The sequence below is a fragment of the Lissotriton vulgaris genome, chromosome 7 (genome assembly GCF_964263255.1).
Source record: "Lissotriton vulgaris chromosome 7, aLisVul1.2, whole genome shotgun sequence".
Lineage (NCBI taxonomy): Eukaryota > Metazoa > Chordata > Amphibia > Caudata > Salamandridae > Lissotriton > Lissotriton vulgaris.
Genome location: NC_141695.1, coordinates 757,021,728 through 757,038,912, shown reverse-complemented (window position 1 = coordinate 757,038,912; position 17,185 = coordinate 757,021,728). Strand labels below are relative to the sequence as shown.

At 45.3% G+C, this 17,185-nt stretch overlaps 1 protein-coding gene across 1 annotated transcript in view; it reads left to right on the top strand.

Annotated features, from left to right (window-relative positions):
• Nucleotides 1-17,185, top strand: part of CPSF4L (cleavage and polyadenylation specific factor 4 like) — a 208,088-nt gene that overhangs the window by 139,158 nt on the left and 51,745 nt on the right. Inside the window, exon 7 of the mRNA XM_086928781.1 lies at nucleotides 11,191-11,397. Within this exon, the coding sequence (XP_086784907.1) occupies nucleotides 11,191-11,397 (207 nt within the window). The remainder of the gene's footprint in view (nucleotides 1-11,190; nucleotides 11,398-17,185) is intronic.

Below are 17,185 nucleotides of genomic sequence, written 5' to 3'. Positions count from 1 at the left end.
TGCAGTCACTGCCCATGTTTTCGGTTTAGGACCCATCACCGGTCCTCGTCTCTGATGCCGTCTCCCCAGTGCTTCTACCCGTCTCTCCGAGCTACCAGCAGTGCCCGGTCCCGCCAAAAGTTCTTGTGGACAATATGACTGTGCTTGCAAGGTTCCTTCAGCACAAGTCTGACCAATTCTTTCAGCAGGTTTCACCAAAGATTTCCGGGTCCGATGCAGTCGTCGTCCGGGACCTGAGAGAGCCGCCGCCAGATACTGCCTCGCAAAATCAGCCGCCGAACGCCAGGCAGCTTGGAGGTATCGGCAATACTTGCAGTAAAGGTCTTGCCGCATACCCCTTGCAGGACCATGAAACAGGTATACTGTTCAGGGATCAGAAAAGTCTCTATCCATTAATCTGCCATTAATGCGGTGAGCGTCCGCGAAGGGACCAGTGCAGATGAGGCGCTTAACAGCGAGGACAGGTCTGCCGCTCACTCGAATGCCGACGCATCCGCCATCTTGCTTTCCGGCCTCCTCGTGGTGTTGGGCCACTTGAACTCAGGCCATGGACATTGGGTGCAGAGTGGTGCAAAATGGCAGAGCCGCCCGGGTCCAGATTCTGGGGGTGAGTTTTTGTTTGAGCTAATCTTAAGACCGAGTCTTAAAGATGGTTGTAGGGCAGGTCCTATGGGCTCTGGGGGGCTGGACATGCTGGAGCTTTGCTGTAGACCTGTCAGAGTTCGGACAGGGCGGGAGGGCCGTGACCAAAGCAGTTGGTGTGCTTTTCTTCCTGGGTCAGCACGGCTCTTCGGACCTTCTTTTTTTCTTCCTTGGATATGAGGAGGCAAGGTTCAGAGTTGCCCCTAAATACTAAATTTAGGGACATTAAAAGGGTGTGCAGGTTGGGACCAATGGGTCCCTTCCTTGGGGTGGGTACACCCCCTAATATGCCACCATCTAGTGGGAGGGGGGCATGAGCCTCTTCCTGATTGGCTGGGTCCCCTCATCTTCAAGATCGAGGGGACTGAGATACGTGCTTCACCTCACCTCCCCACCTGAGGGGTGGCATTGACAAAGATGGGCACGCCTCTCCTCCCAGCTTGGTTTCCCTGCCGATTCTCCCGTCCAAAGTGGTGGGAGGCAGTTGCTGGGGGAAGCAAAGGCAGGGTCAGCTTACAAAGGCGGCAGGCTGGGCTTTGTTTCTGAACCCAGAGTGCAAAGGCTCTCTACCCAGGGGTCCAGAAACCTGTCTGGTGGTGTCAAATTGCAGGCGGCCCTTCAGGAACCACACCAAGGCTGGTCGTTTTCAGGGGGCATCTCTAAGATGCCATCTGAGTGCTTTTTACATTAAATCCTACGCTGGCATCAGTCTGGGTTTAATGTGCTGAGAGGTTTGCTACCAAACTTCCCAGGTTTTAGTAAAGCCATTATGGAGCTGTGAAGTTCGTAATGACCAACTCCCAGACCATATACTCTTCATGACACTTAAACAGTGTCTAAGAATGGACTTAGACACAGTAGGGCCTCATGCCTCTATACCCTCACCTGAGGGCTAGTGCACCCTGCTAGAGGAGTGACCTTTCTAGGCCTCAGGCAGTGGGTTGCAGACATAGCACACACAGGGATGTGTGCCATGTTGATTCTTCACTTTTCTTTGCACCAAAGCATGCAGCCTGCAATGGCAGTGTGTGGGTGATAAGGTACAGATACTCTAAGGGTGGCACAATAGGTGCTGCAGCCCTTAGAGGCCTTCCCAGGTCACAATGCCCTTGGTCCCCATGGTGCCTTTTACAAGTGGCTTACCTGTGACCAGAGATGAGCCAATTGTGGGTACAAAGGTACAGTTTTGGGAAATAAAACAGGCCCTGGGAACCTGATTGGCAGGGACCCAGGACACATAGTCAAGTTGCATCAGATGTCAGGCAAATAGTGGGTGGTAACTATGCAAAAAGGGACACTTTCCTACAGTCCGCAAGAAGGTCAATTCCGGTGCTGATTGCCGTTAAGCTCCACATCAGGTCTTATGAACATGATGCGGATATCATAATTCGGAAATGTGCCCTTTACACCAAGTGGCACTCCCTGCAGCTCCATTGCACGTGTCTGTCTTCGATTGTCAAAAGAGAGTTTGGATTGCCTGGAATCACCCTTCCCCATCCTTTCATGTAAGGCATCCTGGGCATGGAGGTGTTCGACCAGGTGCTTGAGCACAATTGGATAGGCACAGCATCATTGTTGACAGAAGATCAGCGATTTCCACGAAGCACTGGGAAACACAGGTCAGCACTCACACTACTGCTCTTAGTTGGGGTTATAAACTAAAGTTGGGTTTAGGCATCAAATAAGTTGTTTCCCACTTACAGCAATTCGTTGTGGAAGTCCAGGGCAATGTTTGGTCCCGGTCACACCCTTAGTTGTCAAAAAGGGCACAAGCAGGTAGAGATGAGCACATCGTGGAGTGGAAAGGAGCACCATAGTCCTGATTATTTGCAGCAGATTTTTGTTATTGAGTTCCAAGTGTGTCAGGAGCCAGCAGCCACCAAGGGTGATTGGTCTATGACCCAGCCACACCCTGGCTGTCGGGGGGCACAAGCAGGTCGACAAGTGTCACAGAGCAGCATCTGGAACGGTCAAGTGTCTGGAAGGAGCATACGCAGTCATGTAGATATAACCGTAGGAAATGCAGCCCAAGTTATATAATAACCAGAGCTCCCCTAAACATGAGAGGACAAAGGTTGTTTCATGCGCCTCCACCATACATCTTTTCACCTCACAGCACCTCACAGCAGCCACCGCTGTCTCCACTCAGTAGAAGGTAGGAGCTCTGCTAAGGGCTCAAGTTCATCCCTTGGGTCGGCCTCATCCAGGAATTGTGGGCTTCACCAGGGGAAACTCCCCCAAACATAGGACACAAGCTCGTTTTGCCACTCACTCCACCAGACACAATAATTATGGAAGCAGCAATCAATCCGGGGACAGGAGTCAAAGATTAGTAGGCTACCCAGGCCTCTATGCTCTCCCAAGCACTCACTGGTTAATTTAAGCAAGCTGCAGGTCTCGTGGGGCACAGCAGGTAAGGCTTTGGCGGCACGCAGCCAGAATTGGCCGTTTATTGGGGCAGCACCTCCATATAGTCTTCGCGGGATAGAATGCCACGACCGTCCACAGCCCACACGCCAATATGGCGGCCACAGTTGTGGGCCACAATCAGGTGCTGTGTGCCTGAATATCTGCTCCTCCGCAGGGCCACCACACTCATGGGTCGGTCAGGAAGGGGACAGTCACCCAGGCTGTGTACAGAGCCCGGGTGTCACAATCAAACAGTCGGCAAGGCCACAACAGATCATGGCATTAGGAACAGCCCGGGCTCGAGTCACTCCCCACAGAGATTGCAACGCCGCCTCGAAGAATCCATACCAGCAAAAAGGGCAAATATTAGAAGCAGCCTGCCACAGTTGGATGTAGGATGAGGCCAGGGGTACACAATGCCTCCAATTAGCCCAGATATATAGCGGATTATTGCCTACGGCCAGTAGAACCTCAGATGTGTTGCCATTGGGGAATATGGGGAGCAGCACAGACAACTGACACCGGAATAGTGTGAAAAAGGCCACTTGTTTTTTTTAACGGGTGCACATCAAAATTAGAAGCCCTTGGCATGATGCATTTAAAAACGACAACCTCACTATACAAGATGTTACTTATTTTAAACTAACCCCACCCCTAAGGTGCCTCCATCATCACAGCCCCACCCCACTACCTGCGGGGAATAAACTCATTCCACCTAGCCAGCCGTTTGACCACTGGCGTAACTCGCCTGCAACTCCTCCTACATTGCTTTGAGCAAAATACCCCCTTATCCCCCGCTATATCATTGGCATTCTGGTGTAGTAGTAAATTATTTACATATACAACCCCCCCCCCCACTAATAACCTATTCCAAGAAGATAGCAGGTGCTTCCAACCCAGGCCCCCTTTTACTATACGATCAGATGTGAATGCAATAAGGGGCAAATCCCTAAATCAAATCAAATCCCAAAGTGACCCAGAGTCTGCTCCACTTTGCCTGCTGTTCATCCCATTGTACTAATGAATACTCAATTATCCAAACAGACACACCAGTGACCTCCAAACTTGGAGCCAAACCTGAAATACAACAATAACATTTTAGAAAATGAAATATCTTAGGAAACCTCATCCCTGAACTCTGCAAATCGCTAACAGCATTTTGATGCCTCACTCCCCAAGCCCGTCATGTCCGCCATGCTCAGTCCCCATTTGCCTGTCTCCGGGATCCTGTCCATACAAAGGGCATGCCTCCCAAGACATTGTGTGTCAGCAGCTCCCCACAAGTACAGACAACAGTGGGAGAGCCGTCCCTTGTGTCCCGCCACTGTGACATAGCAACAAACCCCTGCACTGTGCCACTCTTCTCACAGGGAAGTAGCTCACTTCACAGGGCAAAATTTGAATCTGTCTTAGACCTGCACAACCAAATCTGAATGTCTGCTGCCCCCGGATGGACTGCTCCCCCACCTCCCACCCCCCATAACCCCTTAACACCCAATAATTCATATCCTAAAAATTGCCGCCAAAACATCCCAGTCGTGAGGGTCAAGAACAACACCTATCCATGTTCTCTAGATCATATCATGGAAAAATATCAAATACCTCTGAAACAAGCCCTCCACACCTCGGCGTCAAAGTAGGGATCCCACTCCTAGATTCACCAACCCAATCCCCCAAATCCTGGACCCCACTTGTCTGCAGTTGAGGCATACCTTCACCAAAGCCTACCCTTGGATGGCATACTTTTCTACTGTCCAGCACTACGTACTCTAGGGTGTCCCTGTTCAAACAGCTGCAAACTAAACTGTACCACATCTTCAATACTCATCTGGCCTTTTGTCTCCTTTGCTCCCTACTAGGCAGAACCTTCCCTTAATCCTTTGTAACAGTGGGCATCCTATAGAACCTCACCCACTGTGAACAAGAGAAAGCATCGGCAATGTCCTCGTCCTCACCCGGCGCATGACACGCTTTTAACATGCTCTTAAATTTCAAAATGTTCACACCAAACTCACAACTATTTCAGCCCCTGCACATAGGTTATGGACTGTTGATTCCTGAGTACCCCACCGCTATGTTATTCATGTGAAATAAAACTCATTTGTGAAATTTAGCTTGTCCCAGAAACTTCGCCCCTCTTTGACAGAACCACGTGTTTAACCAACATGGTGCCCTCACCTACCGCTTTCTTGTGAAATGTATAATGTCCCAGAAAGTTTGCCCCTCAATGCCAGTACCTTGTGTTTAGCCGGCATCATGTCCCATATCATTGCCTTGTTAGCTTTTCTTCCAACAGTAACTGGGCCTCTATGCCACATAATCAAACTCAATGCCAGGGATAAAAGCACTGTGCAGGGACCAACTGCCTTTCCTTTTGGCAAGGGGCACATAGGTCAACCCCGAGCTGCCCAAAACTGTACAGCACCCTCTGTCAGTCCATGGAAATGGGCTTGTCCGATTTATCCGCTAGGTAACTAGACCTCCATGGCCACAGAATCAATCACAAGGCTCAGGAGTGGCAGCACCATCCTGGGTCCAGCTGCCTTCTTTGTTGCCAAAGGTACCCTCAGTTCACCCTGAGCTCCCAAAACAGTACAGCCTCCTCTGGCAGTCCGCGGAACCAGGATGCCAGCTCTAACTCCCACCCGAATACAGGGCCTCCATGGTCACAGAATCAATGTCAATCCCCAGGAATGACAGTGCAGTCCTGATCAATCTGTCTTCTATGCTGTCAACTGGGCCCCAGGTTCACCCCTGACCTCCCAAAACTGTCCAGCATCCTCTGGCAGTCTGCGTAATGGGCTTGTCAGATCTAACCACCACCAGTAAACCGTGCCTCCATGGCCACAGAATCAATGTTTATGCCCAAGGGTGCCAGTGCAGTTCTGGGCCAAATGACTTCCATGTTGCCGAAAGTACCCCAGGGTCAACCCTAAGCTCCTCGAAAATGCCCAGCTTCCTCTGCCAGCCCTCGGAACTATGCTTGTTTGCTCTATCGCCCTTGGTAACCAGGCTGCAGTGGCCACAGGATAATTTGCACTGCCCTGGATTGACAGCCACTGGCTTGGTCCAGCTGTCTGTTCTGGTGCCCAAGGTACACCAAATAACCCATGATACCCAATTTGTTTTTGCTTCATCACTATGGTAACCAGGCCTCATGGCCACAGAATCAATCTCTCTCCTAGAATGACAGCCCCCTTAACGGGTCCACCTGTCTACTCTGATGCCAAAGATACGCCCAAATCCCCCATGAGTGCCCTAAACTATCCAGCCTCCTCTTGCATTCCGCAAAAACTGGCTGCCTCACAATGAAAAATTCCCCAAGATAGTGTGTCACCTCCAAATGCCCTGTCCTCTGTGACACTTACACTGAAGAATAAGCAAAGAAGGCCTCTTCCTCCGGTACGATGCTGTTAAGTGAGCTACCTCCTGCTCAAGGCCATTGGAGGAAAACTAGTGCTGATCTTTTCCTTTCTTGGGAATCCCACACCTATCCGTGAGAAGTTTCTCTTAACCAAATGGTCTGCTGCACTAACTGCTTTGATATCCTCTGCCCATCTCCTTGCTCTCGTACCTCTGTACCCTAGCCGGAAACCATGTGCAAGTCTTCCCTCAGTTGTTGACGTCATCTTTGTTATTAGACATCAACACTCCAAATTATTTAAAGGTCAAGATTACTATGCGTATGAACTTCTGCTCCAAATCCTCACTCTTTCCCCTCCCCCTCTAGGCCATACACCTACTTGTGCTGCTGGGTCCCTGTGGACACCTGCTGCTGTTGCCGCTACCCGGTTGAAAGACTAGGCTGGTGGCTATTGCCATAAGAATTGGTAAGAAGAGTGTGCTTCCGGGGCCTGTAAACCTGCATGCCTACCAATGAAATTCTCTGGTGCACCCTCCAATATTAAAGCTCCTGCATGCACCAACCGCAATTTGGCCCTTTGTTCTTCTCCTGTCGGGCCCGCTATGGCTGTCCTTATGCCACTGCCCTTCTTGTCACTGATTGCCTGATGTAGTCCCCTGGAAAATGTCATGAACAAATTGGTGAGATTTCCCCCCCATGCCCACCCCACCCATTCTGCACCTCCTTCTGATCATCTTCATCTAAACACTGCCTCCTAGTCTGGGTTGTGACATCCCATGTGTCATCACCCTTACATGCAACACCATTTCCCATCTGCTCCACGTTTAAATTCACCGCCTTAAGACACTTTGACAGCATTGACAGGAACCAAACCCTTGTCCTGTGAGAACCTGTGCTACCAGAGGCACAAAACTTACTGTTTGAGCCTTCGCTCCTTATTAATTGCTTCATCCTTATCTGTGTACCCTTGTGCCTTTATTTGAGGGTCGTACCATACCCTCCCAACTCTTTAACTGATGCAGAAATCTGATTTCCAAGTGCATTTCCACCAGCGTCAGTACTGTCCCCCTTGGCCAGGTGCACCGCTGAGGCTGTTTGAGGCCTTCGTGGGGGGGTGATCTTGTGGTCTCCTGCCGATTTCCAGTCTGGCTGTACTTGGCCAGGCCTTCTCTTGACCACGACGTAATGGAGCTGCACTGTGCTCTCCAGAGTCTGGAACGCTGCTGAAATGAACCCGCCGTAAAATATATATGGTCCGGTGTGCTGGGCACTAACTGCATCCTGACCTGGCCCTTCCCCCGCCTACCATTCCACTGAACGTATTTCCCTCCCTAACTACCTTGACCGCCTGGGGCGCTCACACTAATTGCCTGCCGTTACCTTCCCATATACCTTCCTGGGTTTGTGCTGCTCCCTTAGATAGCCTAATGAACACAAACCTAATCCTAGACCGCTAACCAATCAAAATAGGCGTCTAGATAAGGACCCTGGAAAGGAAGTAGAAATGGCACTCTGCTCCAAAGGAAAGCTAAGCAACTGCCCCCATAAATAGTAAGGAATGATGCCCCCGAATAAAGTGATATGTGCCAAGTGTCGGATCATTAATGTGGCTGCAGTTCTGAGTGAAATTAACTGAAGACATTGGCAGAGTGCCTTTCACCCTCATAATGCCCCCCCCCCTCCCCTTGGACTGACTTGCTCAATTTCTATCACTGAGGAGCTTGTTGCAAACTGCTTCCCTCTTGACCCACACAAAGGGAAATTCCGCCTCCTCCCCCAGATCCCTTCCGCCTCCTCCCCCAGATCCCGCGAGGCCTCAAAACTGTATTCACACGCTGCCACCAAATGCTGCAAGGGCACAAGACCCGCCCTCTGCCTGGTTACGCCCCCTCTGGATCACTCTCTGAAGTAGAGAGTGGGCCTGATCCTCAGCTGCGGCCAATATACATACTGCAGGTGTCAGACCTAGCCCTTTTGAAAGGTTCAGCCCCAAGCTTTTTGCCTCCTATTTTTCTGACCCTTTTTAGGTCTCGCCTACGCAGTGTGAAACGCTGCTTAGGAGGGACCTCTTGGCATCGCTCTGTACTTTCTTGGAAATTTGTACATGTTGTGCACTGTTTCCAATGAGTACTCGTGCATGCAGAGCGTTTTCCTTCGCGGGAGCGAGCAGCGGCGCCATCTGTTTGCAATTAATTCACACCTTCCGCTGCTCACTCCCGCAATACAGTAAGTGATGGTCCCAGTAAACAATATTTTTAGCAAGAGAATAAAATGAGTAAGTGCTCACAATACGCAAAAACAATACATACAATCAATGACTGAGCAGTGTTATTTAATCACACCGTCTTATTTACAAATATATGAAGAACACATTTAGAATACATTAACATTGTGCCCAGAAGAAAAGAAGGGGGGGATATTGGGAGAAGTGGGTGATTTATGTGAGGATGAAGTGTCATGGACAGGCAAGGATATTGGTACAATAAACTGATTCACATTAGGCGTCCGAATTAGGCTTGTTATTTCGCCACTATTACACATAAATGTGCATAATTGGTACTAGCGAAGCTGCATAACAAAACAGTAGAAAAAGATCCGTTGTTTATAGGCTGGCTTAGAGAGAAGTGTCGACGTTTCGACCCCAGAGATTTGTAGGTTATTGTCCACCTTACATAGGGGTCTTCCTCAGCACTGTGAAGGGGGAGTGGGCACCATATAGAGCCCCACACGGAGGGCTGAATCATGGCAAAACCGGGCACGTGGGCTCCGACGAACATAGAGCACGGCAACTGCACACTCATCGCATATAATCTGGCATGTCCCATCAAGGCCATATGAATTGTACCAGCCGTAATAATCAGCTAGGGCCAAATCTGCTCTGCTCCCAAAAGTGTATCCCACGAGGGCACTCGATTGCTCCTCGGTGGTCTTGACTGAATCAGAGAGAAATTGGGCCACGCAGAGCAGAATCGCTGGAGCGATGGCAGCTGTCTCAAAACGGGAGCATTACGGCCGGTACAATTCATATGGTCTTGATGGTACATGCCGGATTGTATCCGATGAGTATGCAGGTGCCGCGCTCTCTGTTCGTATACAAAAAACATTGTTTTGTCTATACAACGCATCTATCACATAAATAATTTAAGGTGTGATGATTGGGTACACTTGATTTATAAAAGTCCCTAATGTATTGCATGCGAGCACTCCGTTGAAGACCGAAGAATACACCAAATAGTAAATAGCATGTGGTGAGAAATGCTCTTCTGGGCAGAGCCAAAGCCCACTCTACGTATATTTTAAAGAATGGGTAACAATAAGTTATTTTGACAGCTGTGCTGTCTAGCCAGCCCTAAAAGCTCAGACCTCTCCTGATCATTCCTCAGTTAACAACACTAAATGGCATTTCCATATCTCTAGCACCCAAAATCGGAGAGTGATTTTTTAATGTGTCTCATCGCGGCTATGAGATCGGATGTTAACAACACGTTATTATATTAGTTACATTTGCACTGCCCTCAATAAGGGTTCCCGTTCTCAATAAAGGCTAATATTTAAACCCTCACGCTAATGCTTACATTATGCATAATTTGGGTCTTTTTTTTTTAATTGGCATCGAATACCAGGTTTACACTTGAAAAACTACATAGGTCGCAGGAGTAGTTCTGGAATAAATATTTTGTGTATTCCAAGTTTCTTAAGTGTGAAAACAAGGCCGTATGCATAAATGTAAAAAGTGTACATTTAGGGGTGCAGACACTTTGAGGTTGCAAAAAGTGTACATTTAGGGGTGCAGACACTGTGAGGTTGCACTTTTAAAGTGTTTTCTTTTTTCTTTGTGGTCATTTTTTCTGCATGGAGAAACCTCTTCCCTTCCCTTACAATCCCCTGCCTACATTTTAGGATGGTCCCTCCCCCTTTCCCATTCCCACCATGGATCTTTATTCAATTGTGCCCTTGACAGGAGTACATATATGAAAATTTCCAGGGTAGGTATGTGTCTTGCAAAAGACTAGCAAGCTTGTGGGTGTACACATACTTTCCAGTGAATACTGCTCTTAACCTCCACTTCTGCCGCAGTGAGTAGACTTTCTCACATGTTGTTACACTGCACCAGTGTTAACTTACAAATAATTAAATGTTTTCCAAGTTTACATTTCTGCTACTAGGCACCTATTCATATATGAAAGTACCGCAAAATGTATACCCCTATTGCATTCTTTCTATATTTGGAACAAATGACTCACTACCTTGGAATTCACAAAGTATGCAGCAGGCACAGATTCCCATGAGCACTTGTGGACTTCTTTGATGATCGGCATGATAGTCACTTGTACTTTAATGTAAGCACAGATAAATAAATGTACATTGGTGTCACACATTTGCATGTGTGAATATAAACAAGGTGTTTTTTGCCCCTTTCCCACCATAGGAAAGAAGTAAAGGTTTGACTATCCGGGATAGCCATGCACATTTCAAAAGTTTGTGAATGCCCACAAACGTGCAAGATTCTTCCAAGGCATTCCTATTCTGGAATTCCAAAGCACTGAGAGCTATTTGGCCCATTTTTTTGTAATATTAAATACAAGTAAATCGTATTTCCAGCGTACATTCACATTTTGTCATTGCATATGTTAATTCACACTTCCAAAAAACCTGTCCTTTAAACATCGAAGTTGAACTTAAATGTGCAAATGTGTTTGAGAAACGAGCACAAAGGAGTATGCTGAACTTTTGTTGAGAGATCTTTGTTTTCTTTCTTCCTTCCGCTATTCCAGATCCACTCCCAGAGGTCATCCATGTCGCTTTTCAACACTGAAACACTTTCAAGGCATCAAGAGCTCCTTATGCAAGAAATTCCGCGGTTCTCTCAACTCTCCGCGGCCGGCCTGTTGCAGCATCGTGCGAAGAACACGCAGGAGGGGGCATTCTACCCCCACCCCAGCGGGGTGCTGCGGCCTCTGGAGCAAGTGACCTGTTTCAAGGTGGGTGCTGTGCTCTCCAATGACCTAAAGATCCTTCCAAAACGGAATTTGGAAAACATGTAACTCTTTGTGATTCTTTTATTTCTGATGGAGTGACCTTTTAGATACTTTTGGAGACCCGACCTGATCTTCCTGTTGCCTAGATTCCCCTACATCTGTTGTTCCAGCCTTGATTCCGAAGCCCCCTACTCCAACCAGTAATTCAAATATGCTCCTAAAAACTTCTGCAGGGGCTGTCTGATCCCCCATTGCATATGATCCCGTTGATGATTAATCGCGTACAGGGCCGGACTGGCTGAAGCGGTCACCGGGTGTTTTCCCAGTGGGCTGGAAGGGTATGGGCCGTTTTTTCAGTGGTGGGAGCATTTTTGTTACTGGGGGCTGGCTTTGCAGCAGTGGTGCAATATGGTCCCCCAGTAACAAAAGCAGCAGCACCCCCTCCCACCACCACCACGGTCCAACTGAACTGTCAGGGCTGGTTTGTGCTCCTAGTCCGGCCTTGATCGCGCATCCTCATTTTGAGACTGTACCCCCAGCTGCATGCTTCTTCATAAGTTCCTGAAACCATACCCAATGCTACTTTCTGATTTCAGCACAAGGCTCTTTCTGCAGCTGGTGGCTAATGGCCTTACTTCAGGAGCTACTGGGAGATCTTTGCTGTAAAAAGAAGCTTCCTGCTGAAACTGGCTGAGAGCTATCCCGTTCCCACAAATGTTTCCCCAGGCAGCCATCAAACCACACCCCCTATTCTGAATTATCACAACAATTGTTGTCATTTTTTGCTTTGTCTCTTATTGAAAAGATTCATAATAATTGGCTTGTCGATAGTAACGCTACTTCTGGTGGTTCGTACTGCTCCCTGTAAACCCTTGTGTTGTGTTTACATTTTTGCCTCTTGTCTGTGACACTACCTTAATCACAGGACTTGATTGGTCTACATGTCCCATAGTTTGTTTATGCATTTGGATACCTGCAACATTGGGCTTTCCTGACGCACAACAACATAAAATAATACACTGTACAGAGCACAAAGTGTTCATCACAGACTAATTTCTATAGAGTTTAGAAGGTCCTTGGGTCACTCACTTTCCTTACGTGAGTGCATTACACCCTTCATACAATCATATACAATATACAATTATCAGAATTAGTATGGAGCTCACCCATATAAGATAACTTCTCTCTTTAGCTCCTTATTCCTTAGACGTCCGATGGTTAGATTGATACATTAAGATGACCTATTATGGGGCTTCCACCTAATTTTCTGACGAGATCATGGATAAAATGTAAACATGCTAGGCATTCTCTAGAATACTGAGTATTCAGTGCCACCTTATGGATGTATATATGCCCACTACTGTGCTTAAATCATGCAGTCCCCATGTCGATTTGATCCTAGTCAGGAAACATTTACCAGATGCTGAGACAAGTAAATGTGAATCTATGTATATCTATTAAACCGTAAATGTTGTTTAGGTAACATCTACTTTTGAAGACTGAACACTGATACTACTCAATTGGGGCGAGCCCACAATTTATGTCATACATTTTCTAATGCGTCCTTTACCAATGTTCCAGGGTACCTGATTGTGCCAGGTTCGTATATAGTTTTGCTCGAGTAAATATATTTTACAGCAATATAGTTATCTCACAAAATGTTGCACTCAGTGTTCCCTGTAAAAATAGTAATACTTCACCTAAACTAGATATTATGATCAGGTCCGAAGAAAGGTTGGATGTCCAATTTGGCAACAGTGATAGTTCAACGAATTCCACATTGTGTTGCCATTAAATAAAAGGTTCAGCTAGATGACAATAATTCTGTATCTTAAACATTCAGTTTAACATATTTGTTCCTATTTGTCAAAAATCCTATTTCAATGGTTTACTAATAACACAAATTTAGCAAAATATATTAAAAGTTCAACTATTACACAATTTCAAAAGGAAGATATAAACAACTTCCATAATTTATGAGAAAAAAATATTTTCTATTCATACAATAACGTTTTTATAACAAAAAGGAGACAAGTAAAACCCGCCTCACATGATGCACCAGCTTTCAAACAAGCAAAACATGTTTGAAATTTTCTATCCCTTCATTATGCAACCAACGTGTTCACATTGATCTTCAATCCAATCTATTTGAAACATTCTTCTTGGGGAATAATCTAATTTAGGGTTCATCACAGTTCGTGAACATCTTTGTAAGTTTACCAATAAAAACATCATTGAACTAAGATTTAGGTCATACATATTGTTGTGTTGTACCTCTGATACCAATCCTCTCAGACCACCAATGGAGAAGCAGACCCTACATTTTGTATTTATTTCGCTCTATCCCTTTGCGGGTTCCCAATACTTTAAAAAAAAAAAGATTAGAGGACACTTTAAGCAGTTTCATTTGGGGCTATAAAAACGCTCAGAGAGCTATTGATTTGTTAACATTTCCATATAAGCAGGGAGGGGTTGACTTCCCTGATTTTAAAATGTATTTCTGGTCAGCCTTTGTTTAAGACTATAAGAGACACTATATTTATATGGCGCGCCATCTCTTCCAGTTGTAATCTCTCATTCTATTATGATAGACTCCCCTTATGGAGTAATCCGATCTTTCCAGAAGTATTTTGAGATGCTCTTAGTAAACGGTGGGCGACCTTTGGGATTACCACTCTTGGGGATCTTTATTTTCATAGCCGTTTAGCATCTTTCAAGAATTTACAGCTACAATTTAATCTACCAGAATATATGTTTTTTAAATATCTTCAAACCAGGGCATATTTGGTGAAACACCTAAATCTGCCAAACATCTAATTCAGAGGTCTAAGATTGCTTGCATAAGGAAAAGGCCAAATCTATAATAAGCTATATGTATAAATACTTTATAGGCTATAAACAAGGCGATGGGAAAAGATTGGCCGAAATATGGAGTAAGACATTGGGTACAGCTGTCACGGCAAGCGCTATTGAACAAGCTTTAAGGGTCATTGGTGATTCAGTCCACTCTATCAATTAACATTTACAACAGTTTCGCATTGTTTGCCTGCTGTACTACACGCCAGAGAAAATATCTAAATGGGCTTCGCCAGGCTCAGTTAGTGCTCGGACAAAATGCCCTAGATGCAATTTATATGCTGCAAACCTCACACACATGTTCGTAACATGTCCAAAACTGGGTATATTCTGGCAGCAGGTGGGCCAAGAATGCTCTCAGAGGCTGAGGATAGATCCATCTTTCTTGACTTTCTAGTCTATTTCTGATTTTACTGGTTGCTGCCAGGCTGGCAATTGCCCGTGTATGGATTAGTCCCTGTCCTCCTTCAGTAAGTGACTGATGGACTCTTGTCGGGGAAACGTATGAGTTCGAAGCAGCATTGGCAAATGCTCGGGGTTCTCACTCTGACACAGTTAAACTCTATATGGGGGCTCTTATTCTAATGATTAATTTCTGTGATATCAATGAGACTAAACATTGATGATTACTTTCTTCTTCTTTATATCAGTAATGTTGTATTATTTAAGGCAGTGATATTTTAACCTCTAATACTATTATTGTGAAGCCCTCTGCTATGGACAGCCCTTCTTGTTTCATTTCTGATCTTTTATATGCTTTAAACATGTGAATAACTGTGATATCCTCTAGTTGACAAATACAAATGTATTAAAAAAAATAATAATAATAATAATTTAGGATTTATGGTAGATGCTATGTCAAATACAACTTCTTTAAAGGACATATTAAGCTTAGCACTTAAGTGTGAACTCTGGATTTTTACAGATTCCTTGCCTACCTCCCCATTACTCAGTAGTTTATGTTCAACCCAGGCCATTGACAGTTATATATGTAGATTTTCTGAAAATGTGTAAGAATGTTTTTATGATTTATCAAATAAATTTAACAAGAAACCTAAATGTAACTTTTTCCCGAGTACTTTAAGATCCACATTCTTCTAATAAGAAGATTCAGTTGTAGCCTCAGTGCTTCTGGGGAGCGGATTAGGGTACCTGTAACATTCACCTACAAAATGGTCCATTTTATCACCCATACTTAAATACAAATTTGGCTAATAAACACTCTGCTTTATAGGGGAATATTTATAGGTTTTTGACTTTGCACTTACTTTCAAAGTGCCCAAATCTCTTTCGTTTGATTTTGCATATAAGCCACAGATAGAAGTCAGTTTTTGCTTGTGTCGTTGACCTGCTCTTATGAGCATCCCATACAACTTAGATGTGAATCAAAAGTCTTTTATTTATATTCTTTTATTATTTCCAGTTTGATATTATAACGATTTCACTTGATTGCACTGTCTTTTCATTGTATTTCAAATTTTTTCAGGCTATTGTAATTATGATTGCACATAGAATATATAAAACCAACCCTATAAATACTAATAAGGAGCTTCATTTCTAAAAATTGGAAGTGTGCCATAATGCATGAAAAAAATTATTTTAGTATACGACTATTCACGCTCAATCACATTAAGAGCATAGGTAATGTCACCACTATAGCAGCTTACGCGGGGCTGCTATTGAGCCCGATGGGCTGGTGATATGGGTTCTGCTTATAAAACAAAGGCATGGAGGCCCATCTAGAAATGCCAACATGTTTTGGGACCACGTTTCTTTTTCATTTGATAGGTCCATAATTTCTCCTTAATCCTACCAACGACTGCCATTGAACTGTATAGGATAAATACAATACTTGTAAAAAAAAAATCTCTGTTACGTTCTTTGCTGATGATCATTTCATATTTAAACTGAAATATTAGTGCAGATTCTCCTAAGCATCAGAGATTGGGCTTACACCAGTCTGTGGGGAAAAATGCAAACTATTCTGTGGTGGCCAGCAGAGATGGGTGAATCACCAAAACCAGCGCTCAAGGATAAAAACTTGGGAGTATGGTTCGACAACAAATCAGCAGTCTCACATCAGACAAATGCAATTGTCTCCGCCTCCCACTTTCTTATCAAGAAAATAAGGAAGATCTTTCCTTACATCCCTACGGACACTAGGAAGACAGTGGTAACATCACTAATCCAGTCCAAACTGAACTATTGCAATGGGTTTTATTTGAACATACAGAAGAAATGTTTAAAAAAGCTTCAGACTGTTCAAAACACAGCAGCGCGGCTACTGGTCAAAATTCCTAGGCATAAATCATTATCCAAAGAGATTTGTGGCCTGCACTGGCTCCCTGTATCACAACGTATCAAATCCTTCTTTTCTTCAAAAGCTTTTTGTCTGGTATGCACCTGCCAGACAACTCAGTTCTACAGGGGCCAGACTCCTGACAGTACCTAGAATAAGAACATCTTACTGGGGCAGCCGCAGCATTCTCTATGGCACCTCTACACTCTGCAATACACTCCAGAGTGAGCTCAGAAGTGCTAGCTCCCTGACCATCTTCAGGAAAGGACTAAAAACCTGGTTATTCCACAATTAGACGCCTGGTCTGGCTTACTGTGTTCTCGGCGCCAAGACACCCCCCGGATATTCACAGGCTTTATAAATCCCGTTAACATTAACATGAACTATTTCTTAATGCTCTGAAATCCTGGCTAGATTAATTTAAAATTTTAGCCACGTCTTTAAATACTGGACAGCTGCAACCTGACCAGAGGGAGCAGCTCTGGCTGAACACAAGACTAGCTTGGCCTGCCTCCATATTTTCAAGCCTTTCGAGCTCTCGCTGCTTTGTTGTGCAGGGCTTATACTGGGCGATCAACATACAAGGATGAGGAGAAAAAGGTATATCATTTAGGTTACAGCGTGGTGTGTTAAAAG